Below are 14,486 nucleotides of genomic sequence, written 5' to 3' on the forward strand. Positions count from 1 at the left end.
AGTTACACTTGTCAGGAGGTCAGCTGAGCTGGAAGAGAGAGAACAGAGCTACCTAGTGTCAGAGTAGATATTAAAGCATCTAGTCAAAAATGAAGGAGTTAAAGCCTTTAATCAGTTACTGTGATGATGGAAGCAAAAGGCTTACACTGAGAGAGCTCTGACTGCCCTTGTTCTACTTTCCTTCTTGGAATGGTGTGCTGTTTGAGCATCAAGTGAATTAGCATAGGCTTGGGGGTCAACATGCCATTGAGGGGGCCCTGGACTAAAGGTCCAGCGAAAGCCTTTTGTGGACCCTGGAGTGGAGAGATGGGGGGATGGAAAGGCTAGTAGGAGTGGAGAAGTACCTGGGACGGAGAGTGGGAAAAGCCTCTTTGAGGTTCCCCTCCTCTTCCATGAGGAGGCTTAGCAGAGCTAGGAATGCAAATATGTGATAGAGAGTGGCTGGCCAGGGGGCCTGAGCCCTTGACTCATCTCCACTAGAATATTTCATTTCACTCTCCACTAGAGAGTTCCACCCAGCCTGGTGTGGGGAAGACAGCTTTCCCTGTAAGGCCCACCAGAGAAAACCTTTATCGTTGCCTATGGTTGGGCCTCAAAAGTCACATGTAGATTTTTAACCAGGAGCTAGACTCCTCAATACTTCCAGTATTTTTAAAGATTTAAGTAGCCCTGTGTCTCCCCATACATGTCAGATAGATTCCTGTAAGCAAAAGGAGACTCATTGTTAGCACAAAAATTCTGTTTTTTAAAATGACTAGTGATACCAATAAACTACTTTTCGGTTTGTTCTAGTTTTCAGTGGAAAGATCCATCAGGTCTGAGGTAAAAAATAAGAAAGGAAAATCTCTTAACTGCTCCCCAAGTCCCACCTCCAAACTCTGTAGCATGGCCCTTGAAAATCTGATTCCAGAGCAGTTAGAAGAGAGCTAGTGTCCTAGTGGAACCTCTCTGGGATTCATTTTCCTCATCTGTAAAATGGGGTTAGTAGCGTGGTTGTTGAAATGAAAGCAGTCAGCAGGACGTGACAGGTAGATGTGAACAATCATTATTACTCTTCAGATGTCCTTTCTTACCATTCTTATGTAAAGCTCAGATTAAAAGGTACTCAGTAAAAATACTTTTTTATTCCTTGTGAATAGATTTCATCCATTAGTTAGTAATCAAGAGTACCTGACATTTTTGAATGATTGATATATATTGATGCAAGGCATTGTGCTGGCAGCTGCCTGAGACAACAGTGCTTTTATTATCCCCAAGATAGAGTAGCCTGACCAAGCTCTCACTGTGAGATTTGGCCATGCTGAGAACCACATTCAGGAAATGTGACTTTAGCTGCTGGGTCTAGTTGTACCACTGTGATGAGGGTGCTGTCATCCCTGTTATGTTCAACTGTTATCTTAAAAAGTTACATTCTCCTCTGTGGTATTTGTAGGGGTAGAGTACAGTTGTCCAGAACTTACTGTTATTGTTGTTTAGTTGCTAAGTCATGTCCAACTACTTGCAACCCTATGGATCGTGTAGCCTGCTAAGCTAGGCTCTTCTGTCCATGGAATTTCCCAGGCAACAATACTGGAGTGAGTTGCCATTTCCTTCTCCAGGGAATCTTCCTGAACCAAGGATTGAACCTGTGTTTCCTGCATTGGCAGGTGGATTCTTTACCACTGAGCCATCTAGGAAGCCGTTTCCAGGACATAGAGCTAGCTTTATTTTTCAGAGTCACAATCTTTAATAGAAAGCATAATTTAAAAATAATATAAGTGGCACCAAGTCTTTAATGTTTTCTTCTTAGAACTGTATAGTCGTTAATCTTTAGATAACAGCGATGATTTTTTGAATGCCTACTGTATTTCATTCATGTCTTATATCATTTAATCCTCCCCAAAATCCTACAGGATAGGCATTATTATTACCCCCATCACATGAATGAGGAAGCTGACTTAGAAAAGGAGCTAAATGGAGGGGCCTGAATTCAAACCTGGGCAGATTGACTATAGATAGGCCTTTGCTTTGTTAATACATTGCACCTCTCTCCATTCTCAGGAAACCCAGAGTTAAAGCCTTGTGTTTCTCACTGCAACATAAATTTTCTTCACCACTGCACTATTCTATTCATAGGTTTCTTTGGGTGATATTTTTTATCCATGGGATTTATTTTAAAAGTATACGTATCTCTAGCCTAATACTTTTAATTTATTCACAGAAAAACAGGTTGTCGAGTGAAAAGCTATTGAAGGAAAAGATCATTTATTTCAGCTGGAGTAAAAAGTTTGTCATAGGTCACACACAGGTGTTGGATGAAAGGTGGAGATGAAAGGTGGCTAGAGGAGGGAGATGACAAGAGTCATTTGGTCTGAAGGCTAAGAAGGCAGGCAAGGGTGCTGAATCCTGGAGGGCCTCTGAAACATGACCTGCCATTGGAATCCACTCTCAGCTCTGAGCCCTGGTATGATTTGAAATGCGGCTATTGGCAGAGCCTAGCCAGACCAACCCTCCCTACGGGGAGCAGTCATTGCTCAGAGGTCTCTATGGGGACAGAGATTGTGTCTGTGTGCCCACACTGAAGATGCTTCAGAAATGTTTATTGAGTAGATGAAAGAATCGTGATAGAATCGTAATAGAGTCTGTTACATCCCAAAGAGGCACGGCCTCAAATGGCAGTGGACACTGATGTTCTCTTTCATCCTGACTGATGACTTTGACTCCTTTAATGTTGGCTCTGACATTATTTGAGATATATCACCAGCTTGAAAAAAAAGAATTTTACCTATTAAATGAATGCTTTTATTTTACCTATCTTTCCAGTTGAATCCAATTCAGACAGAATTACTTGTTTGGGGGAAAGTCTGATAGTGGTTATCTTTTAAGCCAGTTGTGACCACCCCGTCCTTTTCCTTTTCCCCAGCATGCAGGTGCAATGGACATGCGTCGCTATGCAATACCAACACGGGCAAGTGCTTCTGCACCACCAAGGGCGTCAAGGGGGATGAATGTCAGCTGTAAGTACCACACTTCTGGGACTCCTGGCACCATCCACACCTCACCAGGGAGTGTGAAGGGGCTGTGAAACTGCCTGAACCCCAAGAGCCACCCTCTTCACTGGGCCTTGTTTCCATGGGCTCTGAGGAATCCTCAAGTCGATTGATTTGAAATTTTCCCCTTTCTGCTTCAGATAGGTCTAATTTAGTCACCCTCCATACTGAGGAGGTTGTCAGTTTAGCAGTAATTCCTTAATGGCTCTTTAAATCACATTTTTATGTTTGAGTGACACAATTCCTGGGTTGTTGATTTGGATTAGTCTTTTCAGTAAAGGCTCTATTTTTGTCATGTCAGGAGATTTTCTTAAAAGATAGAGTTGGAAGAACTGGTATTCCAGGACAAGATTTTATTTAACATTTTGGTTGTCTAATTGTAGAGAGTTCCTCTTGCTTTTAACACATCCCTCCCTGTTCTAGCATTTTTCTTGGTGATATATATCAAACATCATCCAGGGAAGAGTTTGGGGTCTCCATCCATGAAGATGCAAACAGCATCAGGCAGATTTGGAGATTCACCCTGGCTGTGCCTCCAACTGACTAGGGTGCTGTAAAAGCAAATCACTTAACTGTGTTAAGCCCCATTTCCTCCATCTGTCAATAGTGAGTTGTTTTTAGTGATAATTGTTTTTAGTGTCCTGGTGAGTTGAAACGAGAGATTGTTCCTCATTTTCTTTCTGCCTCACCAGAAAACCTTATGAAACAAGTTGTAGTTTCACCCATTCTCTCAAGCAGAGACTTGAGAAAAATGTTTAGTAGTATCAAAACATTAACCTGATATAAGCAGATCAGTTCAGTTCAGTTCAGTCGCTGAGTCATGTCCGACTTTTTGCGACCCCATGAATCGCAGCACGCCAGGCCTCCCTGTCCATCACCAACTCCCGGAGTTCACTCAAACTCACGTCAATCAAGTTGGTGATGCCATCCAGCCATCTCATCCTCTGTCGTCCCCTTTTCCTCCTGCCCCCAATCCCCCCCAGCATCAGAGTCTTTTCCAATGAGTCAACTCTTCGCATGAGGTGGCCAAAGTACTGGAGTTTCAGCTTTATATAAGCAGATAGTCACTGGTAAATTTTGTTTTTCTTAAAAAATGCTAGTAACGTCACCAGTGATTCAGACTTTGATAGTGGCATTCAGGAGGAAATTGCTCTGTCTATATTTTATAGTAATATATATGTTTCCTGTTTTTGTACTGAAGAAGGAAATGGCAACCCACTCCAATGTTCTTGCCTGGAGAATCCCAGGGACGGGGGAACCTGGTGGGCTGCCATCTATGGGGTCGCGTAGAATCGGACATGACTGAAGTGACTTAGCAGCAGCAGCAGAAGCCAATACATAAAGAAAAGTCTAATCAGAGATTAAATTTAGTTTTTAAATCTAGGTTCCTTTAAACACAAAAATGTAATAGAGCAAATTTAACCACCCCTGCCTTCTGTTAATGGTATACAATGAAGAAATGAGGTGTAGGTTCAGTGAAAGACTTTATTTTTAGGAAATTTTAGATATAAACAAGTGCTGGTAATACTAGATAAAAAGACATAAAACATCCTTGAATTATTTATTTGGGAAAAGTGCTTAACTCAAGCTTTCCCCTCCTTTCATCATGGTTCCTAGCTATTGTGCCTTCCTGAATCACTTTGTTAAGTGGGAGCTTGGGTTTTACTGATGTTCATGGATGATATTTATGGGGAAATTAATAATTCTTTTTGACTAGAACTCTTTTTCTCCAGACTGGTGAACCATATCCAAGAGTTTTTAGTTTTGGTCGTTTGTCTTTTTTTAAGTGATCCTTGGTGTTTAGCCTTCTCTCACTTGTGTTTAAAGAACAGGTTCAATTTATCTATGGAGAACAGGAAATGTGAGAAATGAATATATGAAAAAAATTATTTTTATTTATGTATTTATTTTTCAACAACAGCCCTGATTTTATTGCAGTAATAAAAACTGAGAGCTAGATGGCCCTAGGAGAAAAACATATGTAGGATATGTTTTTCTTTCACTCAGCCACTATTTACATCTTTTGGCATAGTCTCATCTAAACAGTTTGCCTTTGTCACAGTCTTATCCACACGTACACATTCCAAGATGGATAAAAGCTTACAACTTTATTAGCAACTAACCACAGGTAAATCGATTTGAAAAATGCTTTAACTGCACTTTTAGAAGAATATTTGTCCATACAAAAGTGAAAATGTGTTTTCATGATAAAAAATAAGATCTAAATAATATTTTATTTGAATTTATCTTATATGCTTTAGTAAATGTTTATTGGTTGTTGGTGGTGTGAACTGCTGGGCAGTCAACATTGAAAATGAATGCAGACTCTTGTTAGTCCATCTGATTTGGGCAACAGTGAAGAATGTAATTGTACTGACTCAAAAAAGTATAGTTTATATAAAAGGACCCGCTTGATTTTAAAGTGAATGTAGATTCACTATTGAATGTAGATAACAATAGAAAATAATCTTCATTTTTTCCCCTAGATGTGAGGTAGAAAATCGATACCAAGGAAACCCTCTCAAAGGAACGTGTTATTGTAAGTGTTTTTGCAGTTCTTCTTTGTCTAGAAGGAAAGTAATTCAATAAAACTTCATTATTTTCTTTAATATGGTTTGAGAATGGTAGGTGCTATAGGAATATAGTAACCACCCATGGAAGTGACTCTTAATTTGATGTGTCATATTCTACTAAATTTAACTCATATGTGAACATTATTTTAAGTTGCTTTAAGTCTGGTTGTGGTTTATATTAATATGTCTGTAGCAGTTATCAGAGAAGAGTACAGAGATAAAAATCTCTGGCTTTCCTTATTTGTATTCTCTTGAAACCTTATTTCATTTGCCATTATCTGCTTGGGGGTCATCACATTTCATATTTTAGGATTGACCATAAACAGAATTCTAAAAATATAGTTGAAGTTATCATTCTCTCTGAAACTGATTTGTGTTAACCACCTCTTTAGGAATTAATATGTAAAATAAAATGTCTAATGACTAACAATGCATGGTAAACCAGATCCTTGTAGATAAATGCATTTTCTTCCTATATGAGAATCTACATACTAGGCCAAATTATGGAACCAGAGAAAAATGAGCTAATGTTTTCATATTCTACTATGATTGTATACCCATACCATCTGGGTTTAAATAGCATCCCTTCAAAATTCACGTCCACCTAGAACTTAATAAATGTGTTTTTTCTAGAAAAAACAAGAGAAAAACTTCATGACCTTGCATATAATCACAATTCATAAAAGAAAAAAAATTTGATTTGGGACTAAACCTGTGTTTTAAAAAATACCAGTTAAAAACTAAACAACTAAAAACAACCTACAGACTAAGGAAAATGTTTACAAAGCATATTTTTGATTAAAAATTTATGTTCAGAATATATAAAGAACTCTTACAACTGAATAAGGGGACAGTGTCAGTTAAAAACAGGCAAAGATTTGGAAAGACATTTCACCAAAGAAGATAAATGAATTGCCAATAAGCACATGAAAAAATAGATAACATTATTAGACATTTGGGATATGTGTGTTAAAACCACAGTGAGATATACCCCTAGTATTATTGAAATCAAAAGCCAGTACCGCAGCTTAACAGAAGTAAACTGGATTCTTATATCTGCTTCTGCATTCAGTCTGTTGCGCTGTGTCTCTTTGGTTGAAGTACACACACACACAGACACACACACACACACAAAACCTGGCCCCACCAGATATAGTTGAAAAGGACAGAGTGGTTTTTTGTTGTTGTTTCTGATGCACCATTCGGCATGCAGGACCAGGGCTCGAACCCATGCCACCTGCATTGGATTGCGGAGTCTTGACCAGATGTGCTATTCATCATAGGAGATTGGAATGCAAAAGTAGGAAGTCAAGAGATACTTGGAGTAACAGGCAAGTTTGGCTTTGGAGTACAAAGTGAAGCAGGGCAAAGGCTAACAGAATTCTGCCAAGAGAGCACACTGATCATATCAAACACCTGTTTTCAACAACACACAAGACGACTTTACACATGGACATCACCAAATGGTTAGTACAGATTGATTACATTATTTGTAGCCAAAGATGGAAAAGCTGTATACAGTCAGAAAAAAACAAGACTTGGAGCTGACTGTGGCTCAGATCAGCTTCTTACAGCAAAATTCAGGCTTAAACTAAAAAGTGGGGAAAACCACTAGGCTAGTCAGGTACAACTTAGATCCCCTATGAATATACAGTGAAGGTGAGGAATAGATTCAAGGGATTAAATCTAGTAAACAGAGTGCCTGAAGAGGTATGGACAGAGGTTCAGAATATTGTACAGGAGGCAGCAAATAAAATATCCCCCAAAAAGTCAAATGCAGGAAGGCAAAGTGGTTGTCTGAGGATGCTTTAAAAAATAGCTGAGGAAGGAAAGGGAGAAAGGGAAAGATACACCAAACTTAATGCAGAGTTCCAGAGAATAGCAAGGAGAAACAAGGCCTTCTTCAATGAACAATGCAGAGGAATAGAGGAAAACAGCAGAAAGGGAAGACTAGAGAGCTCTTTAAGAAAAATGGAAATATCAAAGGGACATTTCATCCAAAGACGGGCACAGTAAAGGACAGAAACGGTAAAGATCTAATAGAAGCAGACGAGATCAAGAAGAGGTGGCAAGAATACACAGAAGAACTGTACAAAAAAGATCTTAATGACCCAGATGGTGTGGTCACTCACCCAGAGCTAGACTTTCTGGAGTGTGAAGTCAACTGGGCCTTAGGAAGCACTGATGGCAATAAAGAAAGCTACTGGAGGTGATGGAATTCCAGTAGAGTTATTTAAAATCTTAAAAGATGATGCTATAAAGGTGTTGCACTCAATATGTCAGCAAATTTGGAAAACCCAGCAGTGGCCACACGACTGGAAGAGGTGAATCTTCATTCCAGTTCCCAAGAAGAGCAGTACTAAAGAATGTTCAAACTACTGGACAGTTGCACTCATTTCGAATGCTAGTAAGATTATGCTCAGAATCCTTCAAGCTAGGATTCAGCATTACATGAACTGAGAACTTCCTGATATTCAAGCTGGGTTTAGAAAATGGAAGAACCAGAGATGAAATTGCCAGCATTTGCTGGATCATAGAGAAAGCAAGGAAATTCCTGAAAAACACCTACCTCTGTTTCATTGACTACACTAAAGCCTTTGACAGCGTGAATCATTACAAACTGGAAAACTCTTAAAGAGATGGGAATACCAGACCATCTTACCTGTCTCCTGAGAAGTATGTATGTGGCTCAAGAAACAACAGTTAGAACCGCATATGGAACAACTGACTGGTTCAAAATTGAGAAAGGAGTATGACAAGGCTGTTTACTGTCATCTGCTTATGTAACTTACAGGCAGAGCACATCATAGGAGATGCAGGGCTGGATAAATCACAAGCTGGAATCAAGATTGCCAGGAGAAATGTCAACAACCTTAGATATGCAGATTATACCACTTTAATGGCAGAAAGTGAAGAGGAACTAAAAAGCCTCTTGAGGGTGCAAGAGAAGAGTGAAAAGACCAGCTTAAAACTCAATGTTAAAAAAAACTAAGATCATGGCATGAGGTCCCATCACTTCATGGCAAACAGATAGGGAAAAAATGGAAACAATGACAAATTTCCTCTTCCTGGGCTATTAAATCACTGTAGGTGGTGACTACAGCCATAAAATTAGAAGACGCTTTCTTCTTGGCAGGAAAGCTGCAACAAACCTAGACAGTGTATTAAAAAGCAAAGACATCACTTTGCTGGCAACGATCTGTATAGTCAAGGCTATGGTCTTTCAAGTAGTCATGTACAGATACAAGAACTGGATGATAAAGAAGGCAGAGTGCCAAAGAATTGATGTTTTCGAACTGTGGTGCTGGAGAAGACTCTTGAGAGTCCCTTGGACAGCAAGGAGATCAAACCAGTCAACCTTAAAGGAAATCAACCCTGAATACTCATTGGAAGGACTGATGCTGAAGTTGAAGCTCCAGTACTTTGGCCACCTGATTCAAACAGCCAACTCATTGGAAAAGATCTTGATCCTGGGAAAGATTGAAGGCAGGAGGAGAAGGAGGTGACAGAGGATGAGATTATTGGATGGCATCACTGACTCAATGGACATGAGTTTGAGTAAACTCTGGAAGTTGGTGATGGACAGGGAGGCCTGGTGTGTTGTAGTTCATGGGGTCGCAGAGTCAGACACGACTGAGTGACTGAACTGAACTCATGGATGTCATCCTTTGATACTGTACCAAAACCAGGCAGCTGATCATTTCTTAGAGGTTAGTTTATAGTGTGGAACCTGAAACCACATCAATTAATTTTTTGTAATCTAGTACATTTAATATATTTCTGTCTTGAAAAATAAAAGCCAATAGCAGTGATGTGGAGAAATCAAAATGCTTATAAAGTTTTTGTGAGAATATAAAATGGTTTTCCACTTTGGAAAATCATTTGGCCATCTTTTGAGTAGTGAAATATAAACTTGTAAACAACTCCCCATTCCCCTCTTACCCTACCCACTAGCAATCACCATTTTACTTTCTGTGAATTTGGTACCTGGGTACCTCATATAAGTGGAATTACACAATATTTGTCTTCTTGTTTATTTATTTATCTCATTTAGCATAATGTCTTCAAGGTTCATTCATGTTATTGCATGTGTCAGAATTTCCTTTTTCTTTGAGACTGAGAGTGATATTCCGTTGTATATACCACATTTTGTTTATCCATGTTTCTTTTGATGGACATTTGGATTGCTTCCACTATTGGGCTATAATTTCTTTGACTGCTATGAACATGGTTGTATGAATAGCCCTTCAGCATCCTCCTTTCTGTTTTTTTTGGTATATACTCAGAAGTGGAAATGCTGGATCATTCAGTAATTCTATTTTTAATTTTTTGAGGAACTGTCATACTGTTTTTCAGAGTAGGTGCATCATTCCCACTAGTAGTACATGACAGTTCCAATTTCTCCACATCCTCACCAACACTTTTTTTGGTAGTAGCCGTTCTACTATAGATGATATGATATCTCATTGGGTTTTGATTTGTATTTCTCTAATGATCAGTGATGTTAAGTAAGTACCCTTTCATGAGTTTATTGGCAATTTGTATATCTTTGGAAAAATATCTATTCAAGGCTTTTGCCCATTTTCAAATCAAGTTGTTGAGTTGTGCAATACTTTTTAGAATTAAATTATACCATGTTTAGCCAGTAGGCTCATTTTCAACCTCTGTTCTTTTGCTACATTAGTCTTTGAATGCTTCCTTGCTTTCTAGAATAAGTTAACTGAGACAGGTATTCCTTGCCCTGGACCTGGAGTCAACCATTTTTACATGGAGTTTTGATTTATTTTATACCATTAATTTATAGCTTTGTATCTTTAAGCATGAATAGATGATCAATTAATATTTATAGGTAAGTTTAGTGGGAGCCTAAAATCTCAACCAGGGTCATGATACAAGGAGGTTTTGGTGGGTTAAGTCAAACATTACCGCTCACAACTTTGCTAAAAGTACTTCCCTGGCTATTGAATATTTATGAGAAAATCGATCTCTATCTCCAGAGACATACTGTGTTTTGTTTCAGTTTTTAAATACACGTTTCTTTTTTTCCATAGATACTCTTCTTATTGACTATCAGTTCACCTTTAGCCTATCCCAGGAAGATGACCGCTATTACACAGCCATCAATTTTGTGGCGACACCTGATGAAGTAAGACGTAAAAGTCTTCTTACTTTGTTTTGAATTTGTGTGGATCTTTTCCTTGGTTATTATGGATAGAAGCACTGCCTTAGCAGTGGTCTCCAGAGTGGAGTCCACAGGATAATGTTTAGAGGTACAGGAAAGAAGTGTTAGACTCTCCATCTTATTTCCTTTCTAGTTAAAAGGTAAGAATGGTGTTGTTAATATTTACCATGGTCTGATACACAGACTGAAATTGACTCCACGTGTATTTGGTTTATCCATCAGCCCATCACAGCCCCATACAGGAAAGGAGAGGAGACTGCAAGGGGAACTTCCTTGTTAGTGGGGCAGTGGCAGAACCCAATTTTCCTGCTTTAAAATAGAAATTAATACCAGTGATGCAGGCAGAGGTAACACTTAAGCTCCTAGAATGAGTTCTTAGCCGCATTAGGAAGTTAAAACAGTGAAGACTTAGTTGCCCATAAGAAGTCAGCCAGAAATAATTGAAATTACTACTAAATAACTGTTTAAAAAATATTTTTATGTCTATTGTTAATGGTGAACCCCAGCATGCCATGAAGTGTTACCTAGAAGTAAAAGGGAGCCAACACAGTGTGACATTTAAAAGTGAAGTGTCCAGAACATGAACACACACCTGTATGATTTCTTCAATGAGATGTGAAGTCATGTAATACCTACTCTGGTACATAATGAAATTTTACTAAACTTGGTGATAAATTATTTAGGCGCTTCCTTGGAGGCTTCTTCTTATCAATATACACAAAGCCATTTACCATTACAAAAATATGATAAATATAACAATACATGGAAAACAATATGATAATAAGCCAAAGTATATTCCTTTGATAACATGTTATCAGCAAGCATGGTTAAATTTAAGAAATAAATAAATCAGTAGAAAAATGAAGTCCTGTATGGGATGTTTACAATTAAATGAAAGTAAGACTTGTTTTTATATTCCAGAGTTATACAGTGTATATGTCTTGTTTTTTACAAAAGCACCAGGATTTCAAGTTTACTAATCCTTTCCGTGGAAAGAAGTAATTGCTAGTAATTACCTGGTCAGGGAACTAAGATCCTACCTGCCGCAACGTGGCCAAATATGTAGATATACACTTGAGCTGTCCCTTCAAGAGGATGGTGAGGCTTTATCAATAAATGAGAAGGTAACTGCTTTATGAGAGGAACTTCTGGTTTGGAAATCATGTTTTGAAAATAGCTGTTTGGAAATGCTTCCATTGTTATAATTTTTATGCTGAAAAACTATCAAAAGAATGCTCTTTAAAACCTTTATTTTCTAACCCGTTTTAAAGTTTCTCAGTGTGAAGAATTTCAGCAAGATTGCATTCAAAAATACAAAATACAGCATCTGACTCATTTGGAACAACAATTTTTTGACCCCAAGAAAGAGATTTATTAGCCAAGTTTTAGGGAAAACTAAAAATTAGTATCATGATTTCCCTAGCACAGCTGACAGTGCTCTTTTTCCAGGTGGCCCAGAACATTGCTCAAAGACACCTTTTTCAGTCATTAAAACCAAGAGTCAAAATAAATTAAACTAGCTCTTCAAATTGCTGTATCTGTAAGTGGTATACAAAGTTTTCAAAGATAATAAAGCATATTTTGTCATTTCTCTTGAAATAATATTTTTAGTGAGAGAAAAATGTTCTTAATCATGGGTGAAGACAATCAAAAGTTTTAAAATTAAAAAGAAAAGTTAAAATTTAGTTTATTTCAGCTTTATGTGCTGTTTCTTAAAAACCATTTCCATTTTGGAGAACTTTACACTGTATTTAATCTATGGGTTCAGAACTACATAGATTTGATTTATAAATGACAGTTGATCAAGTGTCTTACTCTCCAGACATTTGGAAAAGGCTGCCCAAAGGATCCTTAAGAAACTGATTCCCCTTATATGGGTCACAGGATGTAGGTCATTGTGCTCTGGTGAGGGTCTTTTTTTAAAAGATACTTTTTCATAGAGTTTGGCATTTGATAAAGCATTACATCTCCTACTTTTATGGGAGGGAAATGAAACTTGTTTGGGGTATATTGCTTATCTTAAGGTTAAAAATTTTGCTGTCTTTTAAACGTTGAGTTTCTCTTAAGACATTAAAAAGTTTATTTGTAACTAAGAAAGTTGAGAGGAGTAAAATTGAACTACCGCTTTAAAACCAAGAAACTATTACAGTAATTAATTTTCTAATTATTTGTACATCTCACCAGCAAAACAGGGATTTGGACATGTTCATCAATGCCTCCAAAAACTTCAACCTCAACATCACCTGGGCTGCCAGCTTCTCAGGTAAAGACACACCTAGAGAAGACCTTCTAAGTGGAGATAATTGATTGAGAAAGAGTTGAGAAAAGGGGCTGTGGAGACAGACAGATGGATTTGAAACCCTAACCCTTTGCTAGTTATTAGCTGGAAGACCTTGAGCAAGCATCTAAAACCTATCTCCAGACCCTTAGGATTTTTCATCTTAAAAAGAAAGTAATACTACTTATCTCCTGCAGTTGTGTAGATTAAATTCAGCTGTACCTGTCAGTGCCTGCCATGGTATCAAGACCAGTACATGCTCACTACCTCACCTGGCTAACACCATTAATACCATTGCTGCAGCCACTGCTCTGGCACTACCATTATCATCCATGCTTCAGAAGTGAAAAATGCAACATTTTTAATAGAATGAGATTTTAGTGGGTTCAGAGAAAAATGTGCTTTGGGAATTAAATAAAGCTTTATGAGCAAAGCTTTTGCTGTCTTGTTTACCTTACTATGATTTACTAAAGAAGATCTGCTGGGCACAAAATCTACTAAGGAAAGAGGTGGCCCTGATATAGTAGTTAAGAAATAGCTCAGTGGACCTGGATTTGAATTCTGCCTGTTACTTCAACTATGCTTTCTGAGCCAGTTTACTCAAGTATGAAATGAGATAATAAAAATACCCAGCCATGTAGAATATCCTGAGGATTAAATGAGATAATAAATGAAGTACTCAGTGTAGTGCTAGAAATGGTAAATTCTCATCAAATGGTAATTATGTTTCATCATCATTATTACTGTCACAATACTGTCTTTTGGTCAAAATATGACCAGTTAGACTGAAACCAAATAAAAACATTACTTTGCACATCACTTTGTGTTTATCATGTCAGAGTCTTTGTTTGGAGAAAGGTAGCATCCCTGAACATGTGATTGATTTCCAATGACAGTCGGACTCCAGCCATGGGAAAAGCCTGTTTAATGAGTCTTTATAAACGCTAGAATTCCTGGCTGAGGGACACTATTGAATGTTGAAGGACTACTTGGGAATAGAATGAGTTTATATCAGGTCAGGGGGATTTAAAGTCAGTTGTAGTTGGTAGCAGAAGGGACTGAGTGACCCCTAAAACTCCTTCCTCACTGCTAGTGTGGAGACTTAGGGTCACTGCTAGTTAGGAAGTGATGGCTGAATCTGTGTCCCTTGTATGGGGGATCTGGAGCACTGCCAAACAGGTTTAAGGGGGTAAATTCAAAGCAGGTGAAGTGGGCAGAGTGAATGCCATTGCTTCAAAATTACTGCCGTCTTTTTCTGTGGGAGAAGTTGTAGGGGTTCCTGGTAAAACCATTTGGGTTGAGGGCACAGGCTTGTGTATCAGCCTACCCAGCTTTAAATCCAAACTCTTCCTAGCTGTGTGATCTGAATCAGTTTCTTAATTTTCCTGAACCTACGTTTTCTGATGTGTAAATGAGGAGGATAA

General features: G+C 38.2%; 1 protein-coding gene across 2 annotated transcripts in view; it reads left to right on the forward strand.

Moving 5' to 3' along the window:
- ATRN (attractin) overlaps positions 1-14,486 on the forward strand; it is a 189,437-nt gene that overhangs the window by 117,251 nt on the left and 57,700 nt on the right. For both annotated transcript variants that reach the window (XM_027559351.1, XM_027559350.1), the window contains exons 20-23: positions 2,903-2,996; positions 5,516-5,568; positions 10,654-10,748; positions 12,969-13,047. In XM_027559351.1, the coding sequence (XP_027415152.1) occupies positions 2,903-2,996; positions 5,516-5,568; positions 10,654-10,748; positions 12,969-13,047 (321 nt within the window). The remainder of the gene's footprint in view (positions 1-2,902; positions 2,997-5,515; positions 5,569-10,653; positions 10,749-12,968; positions 13,048-14,486) is intronic.

Source organism: Bos indicus x Bos taurus, chromosome 13 (assembly GCF_003369695.1).
Source record: "Bos indicus x Bos taurus breed Angus x Brahman F1 hybrid chromosome 13, Bos_hybrid_MaternalHap_v2.0, whole genome shotgun sequence".
NCBI lineage: Eukaryota > Metazoa > Chordata > Mammalia > Artiodactyla > Bovidae > Bos > Bos indicus x Bos taurus.